Below are 24,000 nucleotides of genomic sequence, written 5' to 3' on the forward strand. Positions count from 1 at the left end.
AGTTTCTCATGTTCTAATTCACCTTCACAAATCCATGGCATCATTTTTTGGCTAAAGTAATGTCAGTTGTTGACATTTGCGGCAAGTATAAAAAGGACCCCCCATGGCAGCCATTTTTATTTGATTCTTAAGATCCAAAGGCTGCTGAAAGAACAATTGAATAAAGTTGAGGATTGGAGAAGCTTGATTTTCTTGTTCTCTGTGAAATGAAACTCTAGTCTTTTTCTTCCCCTTCCCCTTAAAAGCAAAAGTCTGCTAGGGGGTTGTAGCTGTGTCAAAGCCGCTGGGATGCCACTGCTGATCACTTTAATTACTACGACTAAGGAGGATAAAATTAAAAGTAGCACCATTGAAGCAGTGGAAGAAAGCTTGCCTAGATGTCGGTGAACTGTGAAATATAAAAATTGCATACCAATACATTTTTATGGAAAGGAAACAAGGAATTACATTACTTATTCTTGAAGAGTTTGTCCTTAAATTGTCAAGTTTTACTAGTGCATCTATCTATGGCAGATTGTAGACCATTTTAGAACGATAAGAAAAATAGTAACTTGAAGACATGCTGTGGAAGGGCTAAATATTTTTTCAGTTTATGTCCAAAGTGGTTAGTGCTGATCCATCTTCTATATTTGAATATTTTTAATTCATTGTGTTGAAATACAAGCTTTTTGTACCATAACAGGACTTTTGCCTTATTCTGAAGATGTTAACAAAGAGGAAAGTGAAACTTAAATGTACCACATTCAGTACTTTTCTGAAGACTTATAATTTAAAGTCAGGAACCTAAGTTTTAAATGAATATAAGTAAGTTAATTTCTCTTTACCTCTCTGTATTCAGTAGCACAAAGGGGAGTTTAACCTGATTTGTATAGCCCAAGTGTAAGTAAAGAACTGTTGTTGTTGTTTTTAATGACAATAGCAGTAGGGCCTCAGACAAATTTTCTGAACACCAGTAATGTAATAGCTAGGACCAGCACTTTGAAATCAGACAGACAGTGATCTTAATTCTTACTATGCCATTTACGAGATGTATGACCTTGGGCAGTATATTTAAGTGAGATTCCATTTCTATCAAATCAGAGTCATAGTGGTTACCTCACAGTGGTGAATGGTAAGTGAGACAACATGTGTGAAAACACTGCACAGGCACACAGCTAGTATTTACTCAAAAATACAGCTTCCATCAAACCCTCTAAAGAGTACATCTGTCTTACAAAAGCTAGAACGTTCTATATAACTCGGTCTAACTCTGTAAATAATACTGTATAGAAAAGGGTAAATGTCATCAGACCCATTCTTAGAAATAGGAGCCTACTTCAATTTTTTTAAGTTTATTTAGACTAGGCAGGTAAATGAAAGATACATAGGTTTCCTATGTGTTGAATTTTTCGAGTGTACTTTTAATGACAGCAGTCTTCTAAGTTACTTACCTTTGCATCCCATTGAAAAGATTCCTTTATTTTTTTCAGCAGATATAGTAAACAGATGACTTATTTACAGCTGTGGGTCGCTATCCTCTTTTGAATGCAGAAGGGTCAAAACAGATAACATTTCTGTACTTGAGTAGGTTTAGGCAAACCATCATTGTCAGAAATATTTACCTATACAAACATACAAAAATAATGAAATAATCACCGCCCTTACTCTCTGGTCATTTTATTCCTTTGACATAAAAAATATGTTTCTTTTGAGTGAAAGACACATAGATTTTGTTGCTATCTATTCTTTAAATATTACTGTAAAAACTGACTTTAAAAAATTTTTTAATTTAATTTAATTTATTTTTTTATAAGCAGGTTATTAGTTATCCATTTTTTACATATTAGTGTATATATGTCAATCCCAATATCCCAATTTGTAAAAACTGACTTTTAATGAAGCTTATATATAAAAATTAAAATAGTTTTACATATAAGGTATCTGGATATTAATAATACTATCAATTAACTTGGTTGCATAATCAATTGCTATAATTACAAGCTTTTCCTTGTGACCTTAACAATTAACTTCTATTTTTTCAGTCGGTTCTTTGTCTTAAGGAAACTCAGTGGGTGAGAAAACAAACAACACAGATATGCCATCCCACTGGAGCCCTCTAAGGCCCAAGCAAAATTATCTCTGTGGTGTTAGGACATTAGTAGAAAAGTAAATCAGGGCAATCTGATAGGGAACTAGAATTCTGTCAGTCAGGCTCAAGATTTTGCGCTGTGTCCATAAACTTTGTTTACTGTAGGGTTTTATGAGTTGTAACCTGCCCTTGTAGTCTGTTAATGAGGCTAAATCTTGCTACTTGAGAACTGAATTACAGCACACCTCTGGGCTAATGGTTATAAACAGAAAGTCCCATTAGGGCTGCATTCTGATTTGTTCATTTACATTTTTTCTATTGTATAGAGAACAATGTTGGGTAAATAGGTACAAACAAACAATTTACATGGAAATTGATAAAGTGTCCCTACTTAGTATTTAGAGTTGGTTTTATTAATGATTGCCTGCTTTAAATTGCACTCTTGGTAAGCTCTCAGAAACATTTGCAGGTGGGAATATTATTGGGAGAGGAGGGGGAAGCGGTAGCTGGTAAGAAAAAACAAGGTTCCCGTTTCATATTCATAAAGGTAGAATCATTTATTTCATTTTTATGGAATTAAGATGACCCAAGACGACTTCATCTTAGTCTGAATCACCAGATTCCAGCTCTGCGAGAAGTTATTACACGCAGTGAAATTCACTTAAACCTAGTTGCCTGAGGCATATCAAATAATGGTTTTTATTAGTGCTCTTAACTTTTCTTAAGTTTGAAAGATGAAAGTTTAGTAAAAGCTCAATTTTCCTCAGTTGGTCATGTAATTTGATACTTTGGGGGGATCAAATAGTTTGAAGGTTAAAAGCAGGGCCCTGTAGTCAGACAGACCTGGGCTGGACTCCTGGCTCCGACATCAGTTCTAGCTGTGTGACCTTGGAACTCTAAACTTAAATATTCTCATTTGTAAAAATCAGGTTGTAAAAATTAAATGAGATCATGCATATAAAGCACTTATCACATAAAAGCTCAAGAAATATCAGCAACCGTCACCGAAGTCACCATTATCAAGCCTGCATTTCCTTTTGTTTTCTAAGTTCAGAAGTATTAATAATGAACTAAGGATTTTTGTATATTATTCTTGCATCTTTGGTCTCACTCTGCCCAGTACATACCACTCCTCTAACTACAAATAAGCTCTGTCTCTAAATATTAAGAAAATTTCCCTTGAGGGACTTCTCTGGTGGTCCAGTGGCTAGGACTCTGCGCTCCCAATGCAGGGGGCCCGGTTCGATCCCTGGTCAGGGAACTAGATCCCACACGCACGCCGCAATTAAAGATCCTGCATGCTGCAAAGAAGATCCCCCATGCGGCAATGAAGATCCCACGTGCCTCAACTAAGACCCAGCACAGCCAAAATAAATAAATAAATAAATATTTTTTTAAAAAAGAAAAGAAAATCTCCCTTGAATGTTACATCTCTCTTCTTTTGCCCCACCACCCACCCCAGAAGCCTACCATCTCATGTCTTTTCTCCCTTCCCCCAAGACTTTTTAAAAATAACTCTTATTACAAGAGTAGTACATGTGTATTATAGAAAGTTAGAAAATGAAGACAAAGAAAACAAAAATATCACATTTCCATACCCAGATATCTCCACCATGACAACTTTGTGAATAACCTTCCAAGTCTTATATATGTGTTTATTTTGCCAAAAAGACAAAACGAAGTTATTACTGTATAAACTTTTTTCAGTCAAGTTGTATTTTCTCTCATTTAATAACTCTAATTATATTCAGATTTCTCTAATTGATTCAACAGTGTCCTTTACATCTGGTTTATCCAAACTGGTATCTAACCTAGGACTACACATTGCATCTGGTCAAGTCCCTTTTGTTGGTGGAGATGATGATTAGTTGTTTTTTGTTGTGTTTGTTTTCATAACTCTTATTAAACTGACCAGATTAATTGGCCTGAATATCCTACTTTCTAGATTTGTTTGGTTGCTTCCTTGCTGTGTCATTTATCATGTTTCTCTGTCTCCTGTGTTTATGATAAACTGGAGGTTGTATCTGAAGGCTTAGTAGATTCACTTTAGACATCTGGGCTAGAATATTATAGGTGGTGTTCGCTTCATATGTTTCATATCAAAAAACATATAACAGGGACTTCCCTGGTGGTGCAGTGGCTGAGAATCCGCCTGCCAATGCAGGGGACACGGGTTTGATCCCTGGTCCAGGAAGATCCCACATGCCACGGAGCAGCTAAGCCCATGCGCCACAAGTACTGAGCCTGCGCTCTAGGGCCTGTGAGCCACAACTACTGAGCCTGCGTGCTACAACTACTGAAGCACGCGCACCTAGAGCCTGTGCTTTGCAACAAGAGAAGCCACTGCAATGAGAAGCACACACACCGCAACTAAGAGTAGCCCCCACTCACCACGACTTGAGAAAGCCTATGTGCAACAATGAAGACCCAACACAGTCAAAAATAAGTAAAAAATTAAATTTAATTTAAAAATTAAAAAATACATAACATATGGTTGACTCAACATTAGTGATGCTAAGACTGACCATTAGAGTAGTGGTTTCTAATCCCTGATCTAGTTCTGATCTCTCCATTTAAAATTAGGTTTCCCTCTTGCAATTAGGGAATAATCTGTGTGGTGTTACTTAAGCATATGGTCCAATTATTAATGCTGTAAAACAAACAATCCCAAACTTAATGGTGTAAACATTTTTTTTATTCTCAGATTCTGTGGGTCAGGACTTCAGATAGGGTATAGTGTGGATGCTTTGTCTCTGTTCCACATTGTCTGGGGTGTCGGCTGGGGAGACTTGAACAGTTGGAGGTGACCCAAAATGGCTAAAAGTGGAGATTCTGAAGAAGGCTTTATTCACATGTTTGACACGTGAGCCAGGAAGACTTAAGGCTGAACTTGGTTGGGAATGTGGACTGGTGCACCTACGTGTAGCTTGGGATTCTCACAGCATGACAGCTGGGTTCCCAAAAAGTACAAAGTGCAAGAATTTCAAGAGAACTGGGCAAAAGGGGTGTAGCCTTTTCTGACCTAGCCTTGAAAATCACCTGCAGCACTTCTACATTCTGTTGATTATGTACAAGTCACTAAAGCTGGCCCACACTCAAGGGGAGGGGAATTAAGCTTTACCTTTTGACGAGGGAATGGCAAGGTCACATTGCAGAAAGCATGTGGGATGAGAAATACTGTCATGGCCATCTTTGGAAAATACATAATATTATTATTATAGCTGGTATTATTTTATAAAGTTGAGCTTTCTGTAATTGACTGGGACTATTTAGTTACCCTAAACTTCAGTTCCCACTGGAAAGACAGGATAAGTGTTTGGGTTTTTTCCTCTAATTTGTAATTTTCAGGAGTTCTTTTAAAAGCTACCTCAAATGAGTTTATATATCCTTCTAAGAACTTTTTGAATATCATAATGAATTGATGAGTTTTCATTGATTCAGTGTGTGATTTCGTTGATTCAATTCATTGCAGTCATTGTTTGCTTGTTTTGATACTGAAATTGCTTCAGTTTGTCTACTGGGAGCTTCAAGCTTGTCTCTGGGTCCATTCAATACCTCTGTTAATCTACCCGCATTAATTTTGACAGCTGTCTATTCTAGCCATCTCAAAATTTGTGAAAGAATTGCCTAGCCTTGAACTCTACCAAGCTAGTGTCTTACCCCTGTCTCTTTTGACTCAGCTTTTTTCTTCCCTCTACATCTAATCAGTTACTAAGAATTGGTACAGGTACCAATTCTAGCTCTGATGTATTTCTTACACCTGTCTCCTTCCATTCCCATTGCCACCATCCCAGTTCTGAATCTCATTATAGCTTCCTTGTACTGTTTATAAGAGCCCCCTAAGTAGTCTCTTTCCAGTCCCCCTATGCCTGCCTATCGTATACACTGTTGTCAGATTAAACTTTAATCTTTCTCAGATACAACTCAGGTTGATCATTTCCCTTGACAAAAAAAAGAAAAAGAAAGAAGAAAAAAAGACACACAAAAACAAACCTCTTTCTTCTGAACTCTTCATCTGTTTTTATCGCACCTCCTTATTGTGGCTGTTTTATCTTTCCCTCTATAATATAAGCTTTGAAAGTATAAATCGTTACATTTTCATATCTAGTACCAAGTACCAAGGTATGTACTAAGGACCAAAGATACAAAGATAAATCACATCTAGCTCCTGCCTTCAAGTAGCTCAGTTCTACTGCGAAGAAGACGTTTGTACAGAGTTATAACTTGACAGGTATTATTTTAAAAAGTAATCTCACACACACACACACACACACACACACACACACACGGTACTATAGTAACATAGAAGAAGGAGAACTTCATTCCACCAGTGGGGAGGAGGGAAGAGTAGTCAGGGGAAGTTTAGTGGATTTAAACTGAATCTTGAAGAATGAGTAGGAGTTAAATAGATGATAGAAGAACATTTCAGGAAGACAAAATGATATATTCAAATCCATGGATGCATGAAACTACAGGATACAAACAATTTTGTATAAATAGATGTGAGGTTTTATAGAGATTGGGAGAGGTTAAGGGAAGATAACTGCACAGATATGTTGGGGCCATATTATTTCAGGCTTTGTTTTGTCATAATAATGCCTTATATCATATACTTTCCAGTTTACAAAGCAATTTCACATTGAGTGTTTGCAATTCATAATAACCCTTTTTTAGGAGGCAAAACCTATTTTAGTTATTTAATTCTCTGTCATTTTTAGTTATTTTAAATATCAAAAACCCACTAGATTTTACTTTTTCTTCTCAATGTTTGTCTGGGGGGAAGGCATAGTAGAAATGAGGACAGAAGTACATCAGTTACCCAATTCTGATTTTAAAGCTATCAACAACAATAACTGTGGAACTAATGTATACTATCCCCATTCCTGCTGTAGCCCCCTGAAAGTACCACTTCCTATATTTGGTCAACATGATGTAGCAGCATTTTCTGCTATCAATGATTTCTTTTAGCCAGTGCTCTATGCCTTTCTAGAAAATTGCAAGTTAAATTCTAATCTTAAAAAAATAAGGTATTAATTGAAATTCTGTTTTCAGTATTGTTACTTTTTTCCTATAAGCCTGATTATTTTATTAATAGTAGATCCTGCTCTTTTCTCAGTAATTATATTGCCAAACATTCTTTAAAGGCTAGTTTGAATCTTTAACAGACATAATACAATAATTTGTAAATGTTTTTTAAAAATCTGATTCTTGGATGTCTTTTAAAAATGGTATGACATCCAACTGATATAGAGCATCCTATTTATAATGTGGGCCAAGCACCACGCTGTAAACCAGTTACTATCATGATGATCAGATTGAAAATGAAATTGCATTTCTGTCAATTACTGAGTTGGCAACTGTTCAATATATCTTAGCAGCAAGATGAAGAGCGACGTCGGCAGCTGAGAGAGAGAGCTCGTCAGCTAATAGCAGAAGCTCGATCTGGAGTGAAGATGTCAGAACTTCCCAGCTATGGTGAAATGGCTGCAGAAAAGTTGAAAGAAAGGTCAAAGGCATCTGGAGGTGAGTTAAAGAATCTTGTATCATATTCTACACACAACCCAGAAATCCGCAATGGATGTTTTGGGACTTTGTATTCTTACTTCAAAATGTTGTGCATCAAATACATAAAGTTTCTAGCCTATCACTATGTTACAAAAAACTTAAAGCGTTGTAAATCAGAAGATGACTATTGCCAATTTCCAAATCAACTCAAGAATTACTTGATGATGATTAAGTATGATTAGTACTCAAGAAATACTAAGAAGATGATTTAGGAGAAAACTCAGATGGGCCTTGGTTTGTGATTCCCCATGATGCCTCATTAATTGTATTAGGAGTGAGTAAAATGCAATCAAGTCCTCAACATGTAGATCACAAGACTTGTTAGTGGAGAGCTTTGGCATGAGAGATTTTCACTTTGAACCAGAACTTTGGAAAGTAGCTTTAACAGTGTTCCAGCATTATAGCCTGACATGTAAGCATTTTGAATAAGTCCCATATGCATTTCTTCTTAGTCTCCTGATTTGAAGAGGGTCTTTTTCAATATCTGTAGAACTTATTCTAAGCTTTATTTTAGGACAAGGACTGTACATATAATTAAAGGGAATTTTAGTTTTGCCTCTCAGTGCTCAATTTGGGCATCTTTAACTTGAAACTTTTTACATTTTTATTTGAGTAGTATATTCAAGAGGCCTGTGGGGTTTTTTATTTCAAAGGTATGTGACCTATTTATCTACCAGAACATGACAGGTACTTGTCCTGAGTTAATCTTAAATGCTAAGATCACTCTGGAGAGTAGGCAAGTGAGGACTCGAATAAGACCTTAGAGAACTGAAACAAAGGAAACCATTTCTAGGTCAATGATAAGTTTCTTCAAAGTAAACTGAAACTTACTGCTGTTATTTCTAATTGATTCCTTATATTAAAATCTTACTGTTGTAGAGCATTCCAACCAATGCCTATAGCATATATAACCTTCCATCCCATACATTTGAAAGCTGCTTTCCCAAGTAGCTGTGTATCTGTCCATCTGGTATTCTCAGAATGTTTGTTTCTTAGTTAAATCCTTCATCTTACCTTATCAACTCCTGTCATTCAGAATTTTTATTACAGTTTCTATACTCACTACTAAAGTTTTATAGTAACAGCAGTAACTACTCACAGCTACATTATATAATGCTATTATAATTTGCTTTCATTTATGATTAGTAACAAGATGTTTCTTTGATATCATAAAAATTCCAGATATTCTAAGTAAATCTTAAAAATCTTTGCCTCGGGCTTCCCTGGTGGCGCAGTGGTTGAGAGTCCGCCTGCCGATGCAGGGGACACGGGTTCGTGCCCTGGTCCGGGAAGATCCCACATGCCGTGGAGCGGCTGGGCCCGTGAGCCATGGCCCCCGAGCCTGTGCGTCCGGAGCCTGTGCTCCACAACGGGAGAGGTCACAACAGTGAGAGGCCCGCGTACGACAAAAAAAAAAAAAAAAAATCTTTGCCTCCTTGTATCTCAGAAGGATAGAAAAAGCCTCATATTCTTAACCCTCCAGATAGACTGCCCTAAAGCTACTAATACTACCTCCGTATGGTATCATAAACCCATAGAAGAGCAGTAATAATAAGATAGAGAGGCATCCACTGTCTCAATTTTTTTTTCCAACAGTGAGCAGATAACAATGCTAAATGAGTTGTGAACTCTGGGAAGGCTAAGAATTAAAAATTTCTGATTAATGGTGTGGGATGAGTCAGCTATGTAATTGGTCTTATCTCTATAATCCAACCCCAGTTGAGGCTAAGCCAGGACTAGGCTAGGTAGAGAGACTTAGTCAGTGTTACAACCCCCAAAATGGGTATCTTCCCAACTTGGTAACTAGGGAAAGTGAAGACCTGATTTTGGCATCATTCAGCAGTCAACAGAGTGAATAAAGAACAAGTGAGGATTGGATCTCTGAAGCTAGCAAAGAAGTACAGACTAGAAAAGGAAAAGCCAGGTGAAATGAAGATGGGACAGGGTTCAACAGATGACTTATGAGAACCTGCTGAAGAGTCTAGACTGTTCCCTAAGGAGACTAAAGTGCCCAGGGTCCATTTCTCTCATAGGACACACCATACCTTGGATGTTGGAAATGGCCATGTATCAGATGATAGGCTCTTAATCAGAGCTAAGGTTGAGCTACAAGCAGTGCAGGCCTATTCCTTGACCTCAGTGGTGGATATTGGCCTGTCTTCATAAAGGTGTATGGATCCGACTAGGTCTGCTCTGGCATCAAGGCCTAAGCTGAAGCTATCAAGGCCAGAGGCAGGGAAGAGACCTTTAGGTCAAGGGAGAGGGTAAAATTCCTGCCTAGAATTCAACCATTCATACATACACATTTATCTGTTTAGCAGTGCCAGTCACTGTGCTAGGCCGGGATTTGGCAAACTTCCTGGAAAGGGCCAGAGTAAATTTTTATAGCCTTCGCAGACCATATGTTCTCTGTCTTAACTACTCGACTCTGCTCTTGTAGTCTGAAAGCAGGCTTGAACAATATGTAAATTAATGGGCATGCCTGTTATTTACCCCAAAATGGTGGTGGGCTGGTTTTTGCCCCATGCTATAGTTTGCTGACCCTTACACAGCAAATTAGAAATTCACTTGATTTCACAAGAGTATAATTCCTAAATGAAAATAACCCTATGGGGTTGATAAGTCAGGGGAAACAGTTAACAAATTAGTGTCCATTCTTTCAATGTCTAATGGGAATTATCAGGTCTGAATAAGGAATAGTGTGAAAGGAGGAGAGAGAAATGAGTAGGGACCAGCCTAGAAGACAGACTAGGGTGGGAAAATTTTTGGAAGCAGTGATCCAAAGTGACAAAGAAGAGGGGGTAGTCAAGAGCTGAAATAATCAGGTGAAAGCACAACCTAGGGGATGTGTTGAACATGATACTCAAACTCACTGCCTGAATCTACTTGAAACGGCTGTTTTTTTGCCATCATCAGTGAGGAAATGAAAACTTAGTAAGTTTGAGGTGAGGTGTCATAAGCCTCAGGTGTCCGCAGAAAATATATGCAAGATATTTTAGGTCATGTAAAGCCAGGTATTCAAGCGTCCCACTTGCATCCTATTTCAACCAGAAGTAGCTTAATTCTTGTGAAATAACAGAATCAGTCCAAGGAGCTACAGCCTAGCTTTTACTTGTCCTCCTCTTGACGTAATTTTAGGACTTAGAGGAGAGTCAGGTGATATTGTGGTATACTACCTGTGTTTTTTATTTTTATTTATTTATTTATTTATTTATTTTGCGGTTCACGGGCCTCTCACTGTTGTGGCCTCTCCCACTGCAGAGCACAGGCTCCGGTCGCGCAGGCCCAGCGGCCATGGCTCACGGGCCCAGCCGCTCCGCGGCATGTGGGATCCTCCCAGACCAGGGCACGAACCCGTGTCCCCTGCATCGGCAGGCAGACTCTCAACCACTGCACCACCAGGGAAGCCCCTACCTGTGTTTTTTAAATTTCTGCTTCATTGTTTAGTTATAGACCTATAACAGCCTCCTTTTAAAATCCTCATTTTAGGTAACAAACTTGTGGGTTCATTTATTGTATTGATCTTACTTGGCAAGGTACAGTTGTTTGTGGATGAATTATGGTATTTCCATTTTTAGTTGTATGGTATTGTGGTCAGAGAATATGCCCTGAATTTCTGCTTTGAGAATTAATAAGTTTTTATTTTGGCCAAATAAATGTTACGTTTTTATTAATGGCCAATGGGCACTTGCAAGGAAGGTGTTTATCTAATTTAAAGATGATATTATAATATATCATATATTTATTATATATTACATGGGATATTGTATATGATATAGATTTTGTATGTTTTATGTGTACTTATATGTGTGTGTATATTTTGTATATATATGTCATATATGTATTTTTTTATTTTGTAGCTTATCACTTTGATTTGGGTTAGGTGAGGGTCATTGAACTTTTAAACTGACATTTTTTTTTTTTTTTTTTTTTTTTTTTTTTGTGGTATGCGGGCCTCTCACTGTCGTGGCCTCCCCCGCTGCGGAGCACAGGCTCCGGACGCGCAGGCTCCGGACGCGCAGGCTCAGCGGCCATGGCCCACGGGCCCAGCCGCTCCACGGCATATGGGATCCTCCCAGACCGGGGCACGAACCCGTATCCCCTGCATCGGCAGGCGGACTCTCAACCACTTGCGCCACCAGGGAGGCCCTAAACTGACATTTTTGCCTCTCTTTGATTTAGATGGAGTAGTATACTTTGGTTTTGCATTTCAAATGAATAAATGAAAATTTAAAAATTTTATCCATGAGAATGTTTGTGTGCCTGCATTATCCTTATTTCAGTTATGGCAAATAGATTTATCTAAATTTGTTGACTCAAAATAAAATCTTACAGGCCTTCAGTAATTTTTATTTTCAGCTTCTATTAATAATATATTTGTATTGTTTTCTATCATTTGTTTGATTTCTATAGAATAACTTTAAAAGTTATGAATTTTATAGGGAAACTTCAATGAGAATTTTAAAATCATGATACAAATGAGAAATTTTATTCTGAATATTTTTTCCTGGGAAGAAACAGTTTCATGTACACTTAGGTACAATCTCTATGTTCTCTAAACCACCATTTTGTGTGAATATTTTTTTAAATTTATTTATTTATTTATTTTTGGCTGCGTTGAGTCTTCATTGCTGCACGCAGGCTTTTTCTAGTTGCGGGGAGCAGGGGTTACTCTTTGTTGCCGTGCATGGGCTTCTCACTGTGATGGCTTCTCTTGTTGCGAAGCACAGGCTCTAGGTGTGCAGGCTTCAGTAGTTGTGGCTCGCAGGCTCAGTAGTTGTGGCGCACGGGCTTAGTTGCTCTGCGGCATGTGGTATCTTCCCAGACCAGGGCTTGAACCCATGTCCTCTGCGTTGGCAGCCGGATTCTTAACCATTGCACCATCAGGGAAGTCCCTGTGAATATGTTTTTAATGGTAGCCTCAATTTCTTTTTTTAAAAGTGCAGATATTCTTTTTTTTTACTGTCACCAGATATCCTGATTTTTCATTCAATTTATTTATAAATGATAAGTGTTGTAAGACTGGCCTTATTGCTGTGCTATTAATCATACCATTGGGATCCCCATTTTGCTTATAGTGCTGTGCAGTGTCAGCTGGAATGCATTGTCTCATTCCAGTGTATATACAATCTCTTTTTACCTTTTCCTACACACATTATACATGCCATAGTTGCAAACCACCTTCCATTGTGTATTGGATCTGTAGTTTACTTTCTGCCATGCTTACCTACTGGATTTTCAGTGGTTAGCCATAAAGATATATATAATCTTATATATATCGTATAAATAATGTGTAATATTTTAAACACACACACAAAGACAAACATGCACTCTAATTCTGCTAAAATGCATTTAGAGTATTTCGACAGGTGTTAAGAAATGTGTAACATTTTAACTATTGAAAAGAATTCCTGTTCATTGTAAACCTGAAGTCAGTGAATGGAAAGAAAGTGGAAACCTATTGTTAAGGAAACCTGAGCTGTATGGGAGATCAATTTTTACTTTTCCCCTTCCCAGATAGTAATCCTTTTACCTAAGGTTAACAATACATATATAAACATTGAATTAACCCACTCAGCATTACTGGTGAGTGGTAGTATAGATAGAGATTTCATTTAGCCAGGAAATAAAATGAATGGCACCTGTTTAACATCACGCAGGAGCCTGGCACTGTGTAAAGGGGTAATGAATATCCCACTGCATAACCCCAGGACCTGAAGTACCAATATCCAACCACAGTTCCAGACTTAGCTTCTTTTCATAGCAGTGCTGTCCATCTAGTCACTGGCTGGAGAGTCATCTGCCTCACTCTTCCTCTCCACAGTATCCTTCCCCCAACCACCCAATATCCAGTTTGTTTTCAAGTCATACCCACTCCCAGTTCTTTTATGATAGGTTAAGCTCTCCATACTACTTACCTGGAGGTTATAACAGTCTCCAACTTGGATTTCCTGCCTCCAGCCTTTGTGTGCTGGAGTCCAACATCTTACTCAGCAATCTTGCATGAAGGATGCTATCACATGGCTCCAGGGATTGCACTCCCATGTGCAATCCCTGGACCACTTTTTCTTTCACATATGAAGGCATATCAGAATGTAAGCAAGAGTGATATTTTAGGAAAAATCCTGGAGCTACTCTAATTTATAAAAAAAAACAACAACATAGGCTTCAATACTTATATTACTAGTAATTATTTTATACATATTTCACAACTGATTACCATGAAACACTGTGGTAAGAAACTGCTTATATAGACTGCTCTCTGTTAAACAGCACATTGCTGATGATGTTTGAACACAAATGTCTCTCCATTCCTACCAAGTAAAATCTAAACTTCCTATCCTACCCTTCAATGCTCTCTGCAGTTTTACCTTTCAAGTCTTACCTCCCGTTATTTCCCTTTAAGTATGCTTGAGCAAAATAGAACTTTATACCATTCTTTGAACATAACCTACCCTTTCCTGCTCTCATGCCTGTAGTGCCCTTCCCTCAGTTGTACTTTTTGAAATCCTGTACATTTCTGAAGACCCAATTTAAAGGTTAGTGCTTCCAAAAAATAATTCCTGGTGCTACTGGCAAAGAATAATCTTTTCCTCCCTTGAATTTGTTCTATACCTTATTTTTACCCCATAACACTTAACTGTCCTACATGGTATTATAGTCATTTGAATGTGTAACTTTAAGGTGGAATACGAGTCTTATACAACTTGGTATCTCTTCAACATCTAGCAGTGTTTTGTAAATTGCACATCCGGCATATAGTAGAAGTTTCTTGAATAAATAAATGAATGAATGTTTAATTTTTTGTTTTCACTCTATATTAATTCTGGTCAGTAGGCTGGTTGCAGCAACAAAGTACTGTACTCTAAGAACTATTGGTAGTAAACTATCTCTGATAAGAGGAAGTGTTCTGAATACTTACTTGGCACTCAGGAAATATTTGTTAATTCATTTCCCTTTACTACAAAATTATTTAGAGAAGAATTTTTGAGGATAATGAAGATGAAGGTGCTGACTTTTATGAAATTAGTCAAATAGTTGTACTAAGCACAGTTGATTAGAAAAGCTCTCTCAACTGATTGTACTTAAATAATATAGCCAAGTATAATACCTTAGAGATTTGAAAGCATTTAGCAGTGCTTTTCTCCTGGGGGCATTTCTCATTCTTTTTCTCTGTGTTGTATTTTTCTAAATGGCTTACATAGTACATAGGAAGTCTTCAATAAATGTAAACTATTATTAATATTAATGCTTATAGTAAATATTTACTTGGGAAGCCCAAAATCAAACACAAAGCTCTACAGGGAAAAGGACAAATATTGAAGGTTTAAGCCAAAGCTATAGAATTTAGTATTTCTCAATTGTAATAACCTTTGGAACACCTCATTATTAATAAAAGTTGCCCTATGAAAAATAAACTGTAGAATACTAGGGATATTCTTCAACTCCCAGGGCTAGACAGATATTTCTCCAAAAGGTGCATTGCCTATCAATAGCAAAATTTAAAGTTTAACTTCTAATATACAAGTCAAATTATTGCTATGAATTTTTAAATGTATAATATTCAAAATTACTTAACCAATTTTATCACTAGGGTTTAAAAAGGAAAAATATGTAATAGAAATCTTTTTTAAAATGATACCATTAATTAATTATGACCTAAGACGTTTTACTAAGTGTGTAAAAAAATAGTGTGACTACCTTATTCCCATGTATTTAATTTTGAATAACAAGTGTTTCTACCAGCTTTATGTCTTCCAAGATGTACTGTCTTAATTGTTTCTGAACTTTCTTTTGCATAAAGGTACTGTCTATTCTTGTCTCAATCTTGTCTCTTAATTCACCCGTAATGCTTTTGATAATATTTCATTAATAGCACAAAAGCATTCAAGTCTTCATGCAAATGATTTAAATATAGCTACAAGTTTATAAAGAATGAGTTGTTTCTTTATACATTTATATCTAATAAATGATAAAAATGTGAAATTTAGAAACGTTATTTGATGACTTTGTTACCAAACCAACTATTTTTAAAAATATTTTTATTTGTTTGTTTGTTTGTTTTTGGCTGTGTTGGGTCTTCATTGCTGTACGCGGGCTTTCTCCAGTTGCAGCGAGCGGGGGCTACTCTTTTTTGCGGTGCACGGGCTTCTCATTGTGGTGGCTTCTCTTGTTGCTGAGCATGGGCTCTAGGCACGCAGGCTTCAGTAGTTGTGGCATGCAGGCTCAGTAGTTGTGGCTTGTGGGCTCTGGAGCGCAGGCTCAGTAGTTGTGGCGCACGGGCTTAGTTGCTCCACAGCATGTGGGATCTTCCCTGACAAGAGCTTGAACCCGTGTCCTCTGCATTGGCAGGCGGATTCTTAACCACTGTGCCACCAGGGAAGTCCCCCAACTTTATTTTTGTGTACTGTTATTAGAGATTACCAGTAGATTACATTTTAAAACATAGGGATTCAAGGAGCTCAGTGATTCAGAGACAGCATGTGACAAATTGTCAAAATTTTTGTATCTGCTTTGATGTGACAATTCATCTTTGACATATGAATGTAAAATATGTTAATCCAATAGTGAAAAAGTAGCTTAAAACTGATTTCTTAACTTGCTCATCTGTGTCATACCTGACTTTGAACTGTCATTACAATACTAATTTTTTTCCTTAGTGTTTCTAACAAATGATATAAAATAGAAATAATATACTAACATTATTGCTACATTTTCCTACAGATGAAAATGATAAAGTTGAGATAGATACTAACGAGGAGATTTCCGAAGGCTTTGTTGTAGGAGGTGGAGATGAACTTACTAACTTAGAAAATGACCTTGATACTCCTGGTAATTTCAAATTATAAATACTTTGTGTCCTGCTGCATGGCAAACTCTTATATTTTTATTATAACTGTTTATTAACTATTAAAACTGTTATATTTTTATTATTATCTCACTAATAATGATAATAAGTTCTTTTAGTAGTTTTATTATATCTTACGCCCTCACAAATCATTTAGCTAAATCCACTTTCCATCAATTTTATGTTATTATTTTGTTTTAGGCTTAATGTTAAAATTAGCAATAAAATTGAAATAGCAAATTTTAGTTTTTCTCTTATTACTAAGATTCACTTTTATATTTTATGTTATATGGGACAATTTGTAGACATTTTATGATTGGTTCCCTTCTCAGCCTAAATATTTTGTTGTGATGTTGTAAGGTATAGATGTAGTACCTATGGAATGCTTCAAATGTAAATCTAAACCATGGATCAGATTTTCTGATTTGGTTTGGAATTGATAGTCTTAGTGGTAATATTATTTTATAAATTTTGTGCTTACCTTAAATATTTAAATATTACTACTAATAAATTATTTTATACATAATAACTGATCACAATAAAACTCTTTGAAAACTGCTTATATAGATAACTATTAAATTCATCTCATATTGTATATCAATAAATATTATACCGATAATCACATTTGCAATTGAACTTCTGGGCTATTGTATAAAATATAAAGATACTTGCTGATGGTTAAGTAGATGAATGTTCCATATGCACTACCTTTATAAGTCAGCAGCAGGTAGCTTTGTTTATGTGAGAGGTTCCATAAATACTTATTGAATTGAATTCTTATAGCAATAAAAAGTCTTTGGCAATCTCTTTAAACTTAAAGGTAAGAAAGTGAAATCCCTAATATTTATCTTTTCCTGTAAAAAGCTACAGGGAGGGAGAGCAGGTATTCTTCCCAGCCCTGGCATGTCCCTACAATGCTAACTTGCTTTGTTTCTTCCCTATTTAAAATCATGCTGTTACTTCTCCAAGGAACAATCAAACATAGTCTTCCTAACTATAGAGAGCACCCCAAAAAATCTGTGTCTTTTGTCAGTAGCTCCTTCATGGTCTAGTATTAAATAATACTTTTACTAGATACGGGTCAGTGTATTTATAATTGTACAAGTCCAGGAGAATGCTGATATTTAAGGAAACTTAAAAAAAATGTAACCCCAAATTAAGACTGTGTTTTACTTATTTCTATTTAAAATACTTTAGAACTTGGGTAAGTTTGATTTTTCTTTTTGAAAAAAATTTTTGTTGTTGCTTACCCACCCTCTCACCACAACCACCATCAAAGTCCTTAGTAGAAACCAGTATCATCTCTTAACCACGAGGGCATCCAGAAGTACAGAATTAAAGCCTTAACATTTGATTCATGGAAGTATAAAATCAGTGACAATAAGTGGTACATATTTCCTGATTTAACAGTAGATTAAGAAGACAGGAGAAATTAGCCCTTTCTTGGGTAAGGTAAAGAGAATTTTCTAGTTTTAGTTATAGCAACTTTGTGGGATATTTTAATGTATTTAAAGGTTGGCTAATATTAGGCCTAACAGGCTTGATTCTTGTCCTTCTTAAAAACACTCTTCCTACTTTTTGTATACCTAAAAAGAAAACACATCTCAGTCTTCCTGTTTTTGGAGTTAACTAATATATTGTTTACAACTCTCCAGCATGCCAGTAAGTGTTGGCGAGTGCATAGGACAGACTTTCCAATTCAGACTATGGTTTATTTCATGGCAGTAAGAAATAGGAATGCAAACTGGAATCTGGAAGCATGTAGCATACATTATGATTTTTTATCCTGGCTTTATTTTCCCCAAAATTCTTTTTTTAATATGTATATAAAAGTCATAATTTTTTAATAATAAGTTGTTTAATCTTTATCTTGATTTGACCATAGTTCATCAGATATTGTTTAAAAGAGAAGCCTGGCAATATAAACTGACCAATTTGCATGAAAGTAATGATAATAGCATTTATTAAGAGTCTTACAATTAGAAAACTTATTAATCTTTATGAAAAATATCATTCATCAAATGGTTGGCATGTCTTTTACAATCATTTTATTAAAGAGTTGCTTTGAGTGAATTTGTTTAAATAGAATTATTTGTTTCCATTTGCTTCTGAACTATTTTATTAAAAAAAGATTAATTTACTTGCTAAAAATAATTTGAAATTATTTATTTTTAAAGTTATAGCCATTTTTAATTTATTTTAGATTTCTATCCATATTTCATACATTCCAAAATGTGATAATCTTTATTGTACTTCTGCCCTCTAATTAGAAGGTATTTGTAAACATATACCCTGTTTCAACGCTGGGTATATATGTATACCCATAAACATTGGAACACTGGATTCTAACAGTGTGTACATGACTGTCTAAGGTCATCTTAAGAACTTAATATGGTATTATATGTCTAAATTTAATATACTAGAAGAATTGAAACAATAAAATAATATAATTTATAATCAAATGTGTTATCTCTTTTAAATACCTACTTTGTAATACCTTGTTTTATTATGTACAACCTATACAGTTGCTACTATAAATATATACATCAAATATGGGCTTAGATTTTCAGGTAAGCATAGCTGCTATTAACTATAGAATAACTAAATAGTCTTTAGGATGTTGACTATATTCTTTAAGGGGACTGATTTTGGGGAAAAGTACATATATATGCATCATACACACACACACACACACACACACACACCCCAGAATATATGCTAAGAGACGAGATTTTATTTATTCCCACCACAAAAAAGAAATGATAATTTTGTGACATGATAGAAGTGTTAACTAATGCTATGGTGGTAATCATATTGAAATATATAAATGTATCAAATCAACACATTGTACATCTTCAACTTACACAATGTTACATATCAATCATGTCTCAATTTTTAAAAAGGGAATATAGTCAATATTCCTAAAGACTACTTAGTTATACTATAGTTATATGGTATGTAGTATAGTTTATGTATACATACATACATATATATATAAAGAGTTCTGCTCTTTTTTTCAATATAGTAATATTTTTATGAAGTCCTTTAAATTGATAGCCTACACATCTAAATGCATCTCATACAGTTATTCATAGTATTTGCATATTTAACAGAACAAAACACTAAGTTGGTGGACTTGAAGCTGAAGAAACTCCTAGACACTCAGCCACAGCCTTCCAGCGCTGCTCACAAAGCTATAACTGAAAGTTCAGAGCAAGACATTAAGGTAAATCTTACTTGTTTAAAATATTTGACTTAGTATCTGTGTATTCTAATTTCCACTGGCACTTCATAATCCTAAAGTCAGTTTCTTACCAAATTCTTCACATTAAGATTAAGATATACAAATTTTTATTAAATAGCCAATAAATTAAATACCAGTATGGTAATCAGTATTCAGGTACTGTTTTTCAGAGAAACTACTACTTTAAGTTGATATGTCAAAAAATAATAATAATAATAAAAATAATAATAATTTGATATGTCAGTAAAACTATAAACTATTCTTGACTTTGGTATGCATTTGTATTTTGCTAACGAGAATATTGCTAAGAGAATTCTAGCATATTCTATCATCTTCAGCCTTTGACCTGTTAAGAAAAATTAATTCCTGAAGATGGTATGTGATTGAATATAAATTTTTAAGATACTTGCATGTGCTTTGTGCCAATATAAATCTTACCTTGTGTAAGATTTTAGCCAAAATGCAACATTATAAGATGATGATGATAATGATGATGATTTGTAGTATTTATATTATCCCCACTCAAGCCATCCCCCCTTTTCCTTGCACTGTATCATTAATATTTCTCTAGCTTTAGGGTATTTCTAGTCTTGTATAACTTTTTCACCCACCTGCGGACTATGGGGACTGCCCTGCTGACTGAAAGGATTTCCTTCCCCTGACACAGAGATGCTTTGAAGTCCCAAAACAATGACTTTCATTGCTTTTCCCTTATACTGTCGGTTTCTATAAATTGGTGATGAAAGTGTGTGGCAGCACCAGAGGACTTTTGGTCACTGTCTTTGAACAAAAGGAAGCTTGGATCAGGTCTGATTTTTTGCGTTCAATTTAGCTTTCTGCACTGGATTTAATGCAGAATGGAGCTGGACTAAGAATAATACAATGGATTGAAAAGGCTAACTGAATTAGTGGGTTTAGAGGAATACATTTGTAAAGTGGCAGAAGTCCCTAGTCATAAAAAGGTTTCTTAAGATGGGATTTGCTGGCTAATCGCACTGATATTTTAGCATGTTGCCAGGCCTCAAAAAATTTAGCCGTGTTTGTTTATTTTGGTAAAGACTTAAGTTTTAGACTATTGGGCAGTTATTATGATAACAGTAGAATACACACTTTTCTTAAACAAACAAACAAACAAATAAACAAAAGCCATAATTGTTTCTATCCTAGCTACATAACTAGCATATTAATAGCATACTAATAATAAATATATAACTTAAAAAAATAAAACAGAGGTATTTTCATTCTCAAGGTTTAATTATCTAAGTAGATGCAGTTGGTTTTGCTTTCCAAAAAGCTCTTAAATGTAGTTATTTTCAAACTTATTCCAACAAAATGTGTGCTTTAAACAGCTTGTCTTTGTATGGATCTTTTTAGTTAAGATTTTTAAAATGGTGCTTATAAAGAACATATAGAGTCCATCTGTTCTCTTGAAGCTTTCAGCATTGATTTGGGGTTTTATTTTTTTAATAAAATGCAGTTTACACGTTTATAAATGAGGCATTCTGTGTTTGTGGAAAAGGATAAACTGTTACCTTCCCTTGAGGATTCTGTATCCCAGGCCTCCTTGAGGCTAGAGAATAGGCCATTGGAGGACTCCCTCATTACTGATTGTCTCAATGCAGAGGAAGGGCAAAGTCTTGGTAGCTTTTGATAACCAGTTTCAGCATTCAGCAGGCTTAGCTATTAGTCATGCATCTTAGCCTTTCCCTATTTACTTTCAAAACACTTAATAAAAATAATAAAGATTAGGTATAAAATGAAATATTTGTTTGGTACACAGCACCACGGTATCTGCGGCTTCCACACACTGCAGTGGTTCAGTCTTCTGGGATATTTCTTGTTGATAGAACCATTTGAATTTGTTACCAGTATTAACATAGGAAGCTCTGGAAAAGATAATTGTAGTTTCCTTAGCTGTAAAGGGCTTACTTACAAATCTGGCTTTGGAAAGTTATAGCTGATGAAATGCAGTTCAGTGGGGTAGTGTTATAATCCTACCTTTTAGCCTTCATCCAGCATTAGTGGTTTATCTCAATGGGCATAAAATTAGAAACTAGTTCTTCTTGTCATACAAGTCTGTGGGACTGTACAAACAGATGGGGCAGAATAGTGGGGCTGGGGTGGTGGGGCGGTGGTAGACAGAGGCAATGTGGCTTTTAAATGATACATATCAGAAGAAGACATGGGGGTTTACAGTATCTAATGAATCACAGTTATCGAGAATGATCCTCCATTTAAACCATGTCTCCCAAAGGTATCAGTTACAGGCAACGGACCTTGCCGTTGAGCTATTTAGAACATCTCTTTATAGTCCTTTTTTCTTTCAAAACGTTTCTAAATTGGCATTATCTTAAATCAGTAAAACTTGTTTTACTAATGTGTAATTTCACATTTATAAGATCAGGACTCTCTTACCACATTTGTTTCACTTTTAGAATGGCACAGAAGATCTCCGGACTGAGCGATTACAAAAAGCAACAGAACGATTTAGAAATCCTGTTGTGTTTAGCAAGGATTCTACAGTAAGAAAAACTCAACTTCAGTCTTTCAGTCAATATGTTGAGAATAGACCAGGTAGGAACACTTTTTTAAACGTTTTCCCATCTTATGATTTAACTGTATATATATGGAAGCTGATAATGTAAATCCACATTTCAATACACAAATATCAAGCTTTATAATAATTTTACATGTCTTTCCCTTTTTTTTAAGAGATGAAAAGGCAGAGATCAATACAGGAAGATACAAAGAAAGGAAATGAGGAGAAGGCAGCAATAACTGAAACTCAGAGGAAGCCATCAGAAGATGAAGTGCTTAATGTATATTAATTTTTTGTGTGGTTTCATGATTGCTGATAATTCCAAACTGTATGTGGAAATAGTGCCTTTATTTGTTAAAATGAGATGTTAGGTTTTTTAAGATGTCAATCTCCAGTGCATTCAAAGCAGAGTGAGAGGGGTGCACTGTTGAATTAGTCTGCAGTGTGGTGATAATTGTCAGATAAAAAAAAATGAATTTTTCAGAGTTCCACAGCCCCAGCTTCCTTGAGACATTTCCATCAGGGCACTTCCCATAAAGAGATTCCAGTATTGATCTACTGGGAGGATTTTAATTATTACAATAGCAGATACCGCAGAGCTGCAGTTAGAGGGAAAAGTCACATGAGACCTGCTAGAATTTCTCAGCCAACCCATTTTGTTGGCTTGGGTTAATGGGTGTTCAACCTTTCCATTATCCAGATCAGCCGTGAATTACTAGCTGAATGATGTTTGCATTAATATAATATATATGGTAATTTCTTCACTTAATTAACGGGGAGGTTCAGCTCAGTAGGGGTATGGGCTGATCATGTGTAAAATTGATTTGTGAGGGAAATATTTGATAGACCGCAGGGAGAAAGCTGCTTTTGATGGACAGCTGCGGGACAGAAGCAGGAAGAACAAGTTTTAACTTGAATTTTTGTCTGGAAGCATTACTCTCTTTAATGGTGCTACTTTTTTATTATTATTATTATCTCCAGTTTGTGTAAATATTTTCTTTGTTTTTACTGTTAAAATTGTCTATTATGGATTTTAAAATCCTTGCAAATGTAGTCAGAGTTACAAACTACATTTTAGAGCTGTAAAAATTTCTCATTTTAAGTTCTCATTTTAAAGTTGTTTTACTAAAACCTGGCACATCTTAATACATAGAAGAGCTAACTGGTATATCCTGATGAAATATTTGGTATAATTTATAAGATACAGAATATTTGAGTATACTATATACTCACACTAAAGAAATCTGACTATAAACTTTGTTACTATTTTTAACTGAACCAATCAGTACAAGCAATGAAGTTTATGTGTTGCTTATCACTTCTGTTTTCTTATGTATTTGTTACTTTTACTATGTTTGTTTTGTCCCTCTGGATGGAAATGAGAATAGTCCTTTTTGAAAATGCTCTGCTGTCTGACAGGTAGATACAAAAAGCATTCACCAGATTCCAGATTTTAAACCTACCATTAGCATTTATTCTGTTGTTATAGTTTTTCTGTTTTATTTCATAGTGAGATGGGAGAATATCCACTTTGTATGAATTTTTTAAAAATACAGTAACTTATTTGATCAGTCTATCCTGAGACATTATCAGTTTCATGATTTTTTAAAATATTTCAGCTTAAGTTTGTCAACTACCATAGTCAGTTTAACAATAAGCTGGTTTAAATTGAGTTCATGTGTGAGTACAGTTTACTGGTTCCAAAGATGTTATACATATGGTTAGACAGGTTTGTT

General features: G+C 35.5%; 1 protein-coding gene across 4 annotated transcripts in view; it reads left to right on the top strand.

The window, feature by feature from the left end:
* The window catches only part of EHBP1 (EH domain binding protein 1), a 343,930-nt gene that overhangs the window by 271,752 nt on the left and 48,178 nt on the right, over positions 1-24,000 (top strand). For 3 of the 4 annotated variants that reach the window (XM_060117412.1, XM_060117414.1, XM_060117413.1), the window contains 4 exons: positions 7,444-7,591; positions 19,595-19,707; positions 22,161-22,299; positions 22,438-22,544. In XM_060117412.1, the coding sequence (XP_059973395.1) occupies positions 7,444-7,591; positions 19,595-19,707; positions 22,161-22,299; positions 22,438-22,544 (507 nt within the window). Of the gene's footprint in view, positions 1-7,443; positions 7,592-16,357; positions 16,466-19,594; positions 19,708-22,160; positions 22,300-22,437; positions 22,545-24,000 lie in introns of all 4 variants that reach the window. The other variant, XM_060117415.1, reaches the window with a different exon arrangement.

Source organism: Mesoplodon densirostris, chromosome 14, assembly GCF_025265405.1.
Source record: "Mesoplodon densirostris isolate mMesDen1 chromosome 14, mMesDen1 primary haplotype, whole genome shotgun sequence".
Classification (NCBI taxonomy): domain Eukaryota; kingdom Metazoa; phylum Chordata; class Mammalia; order Artiodactyla; family Ziphiidae; genus Mesoplodon; species Mesoplodon densirostris.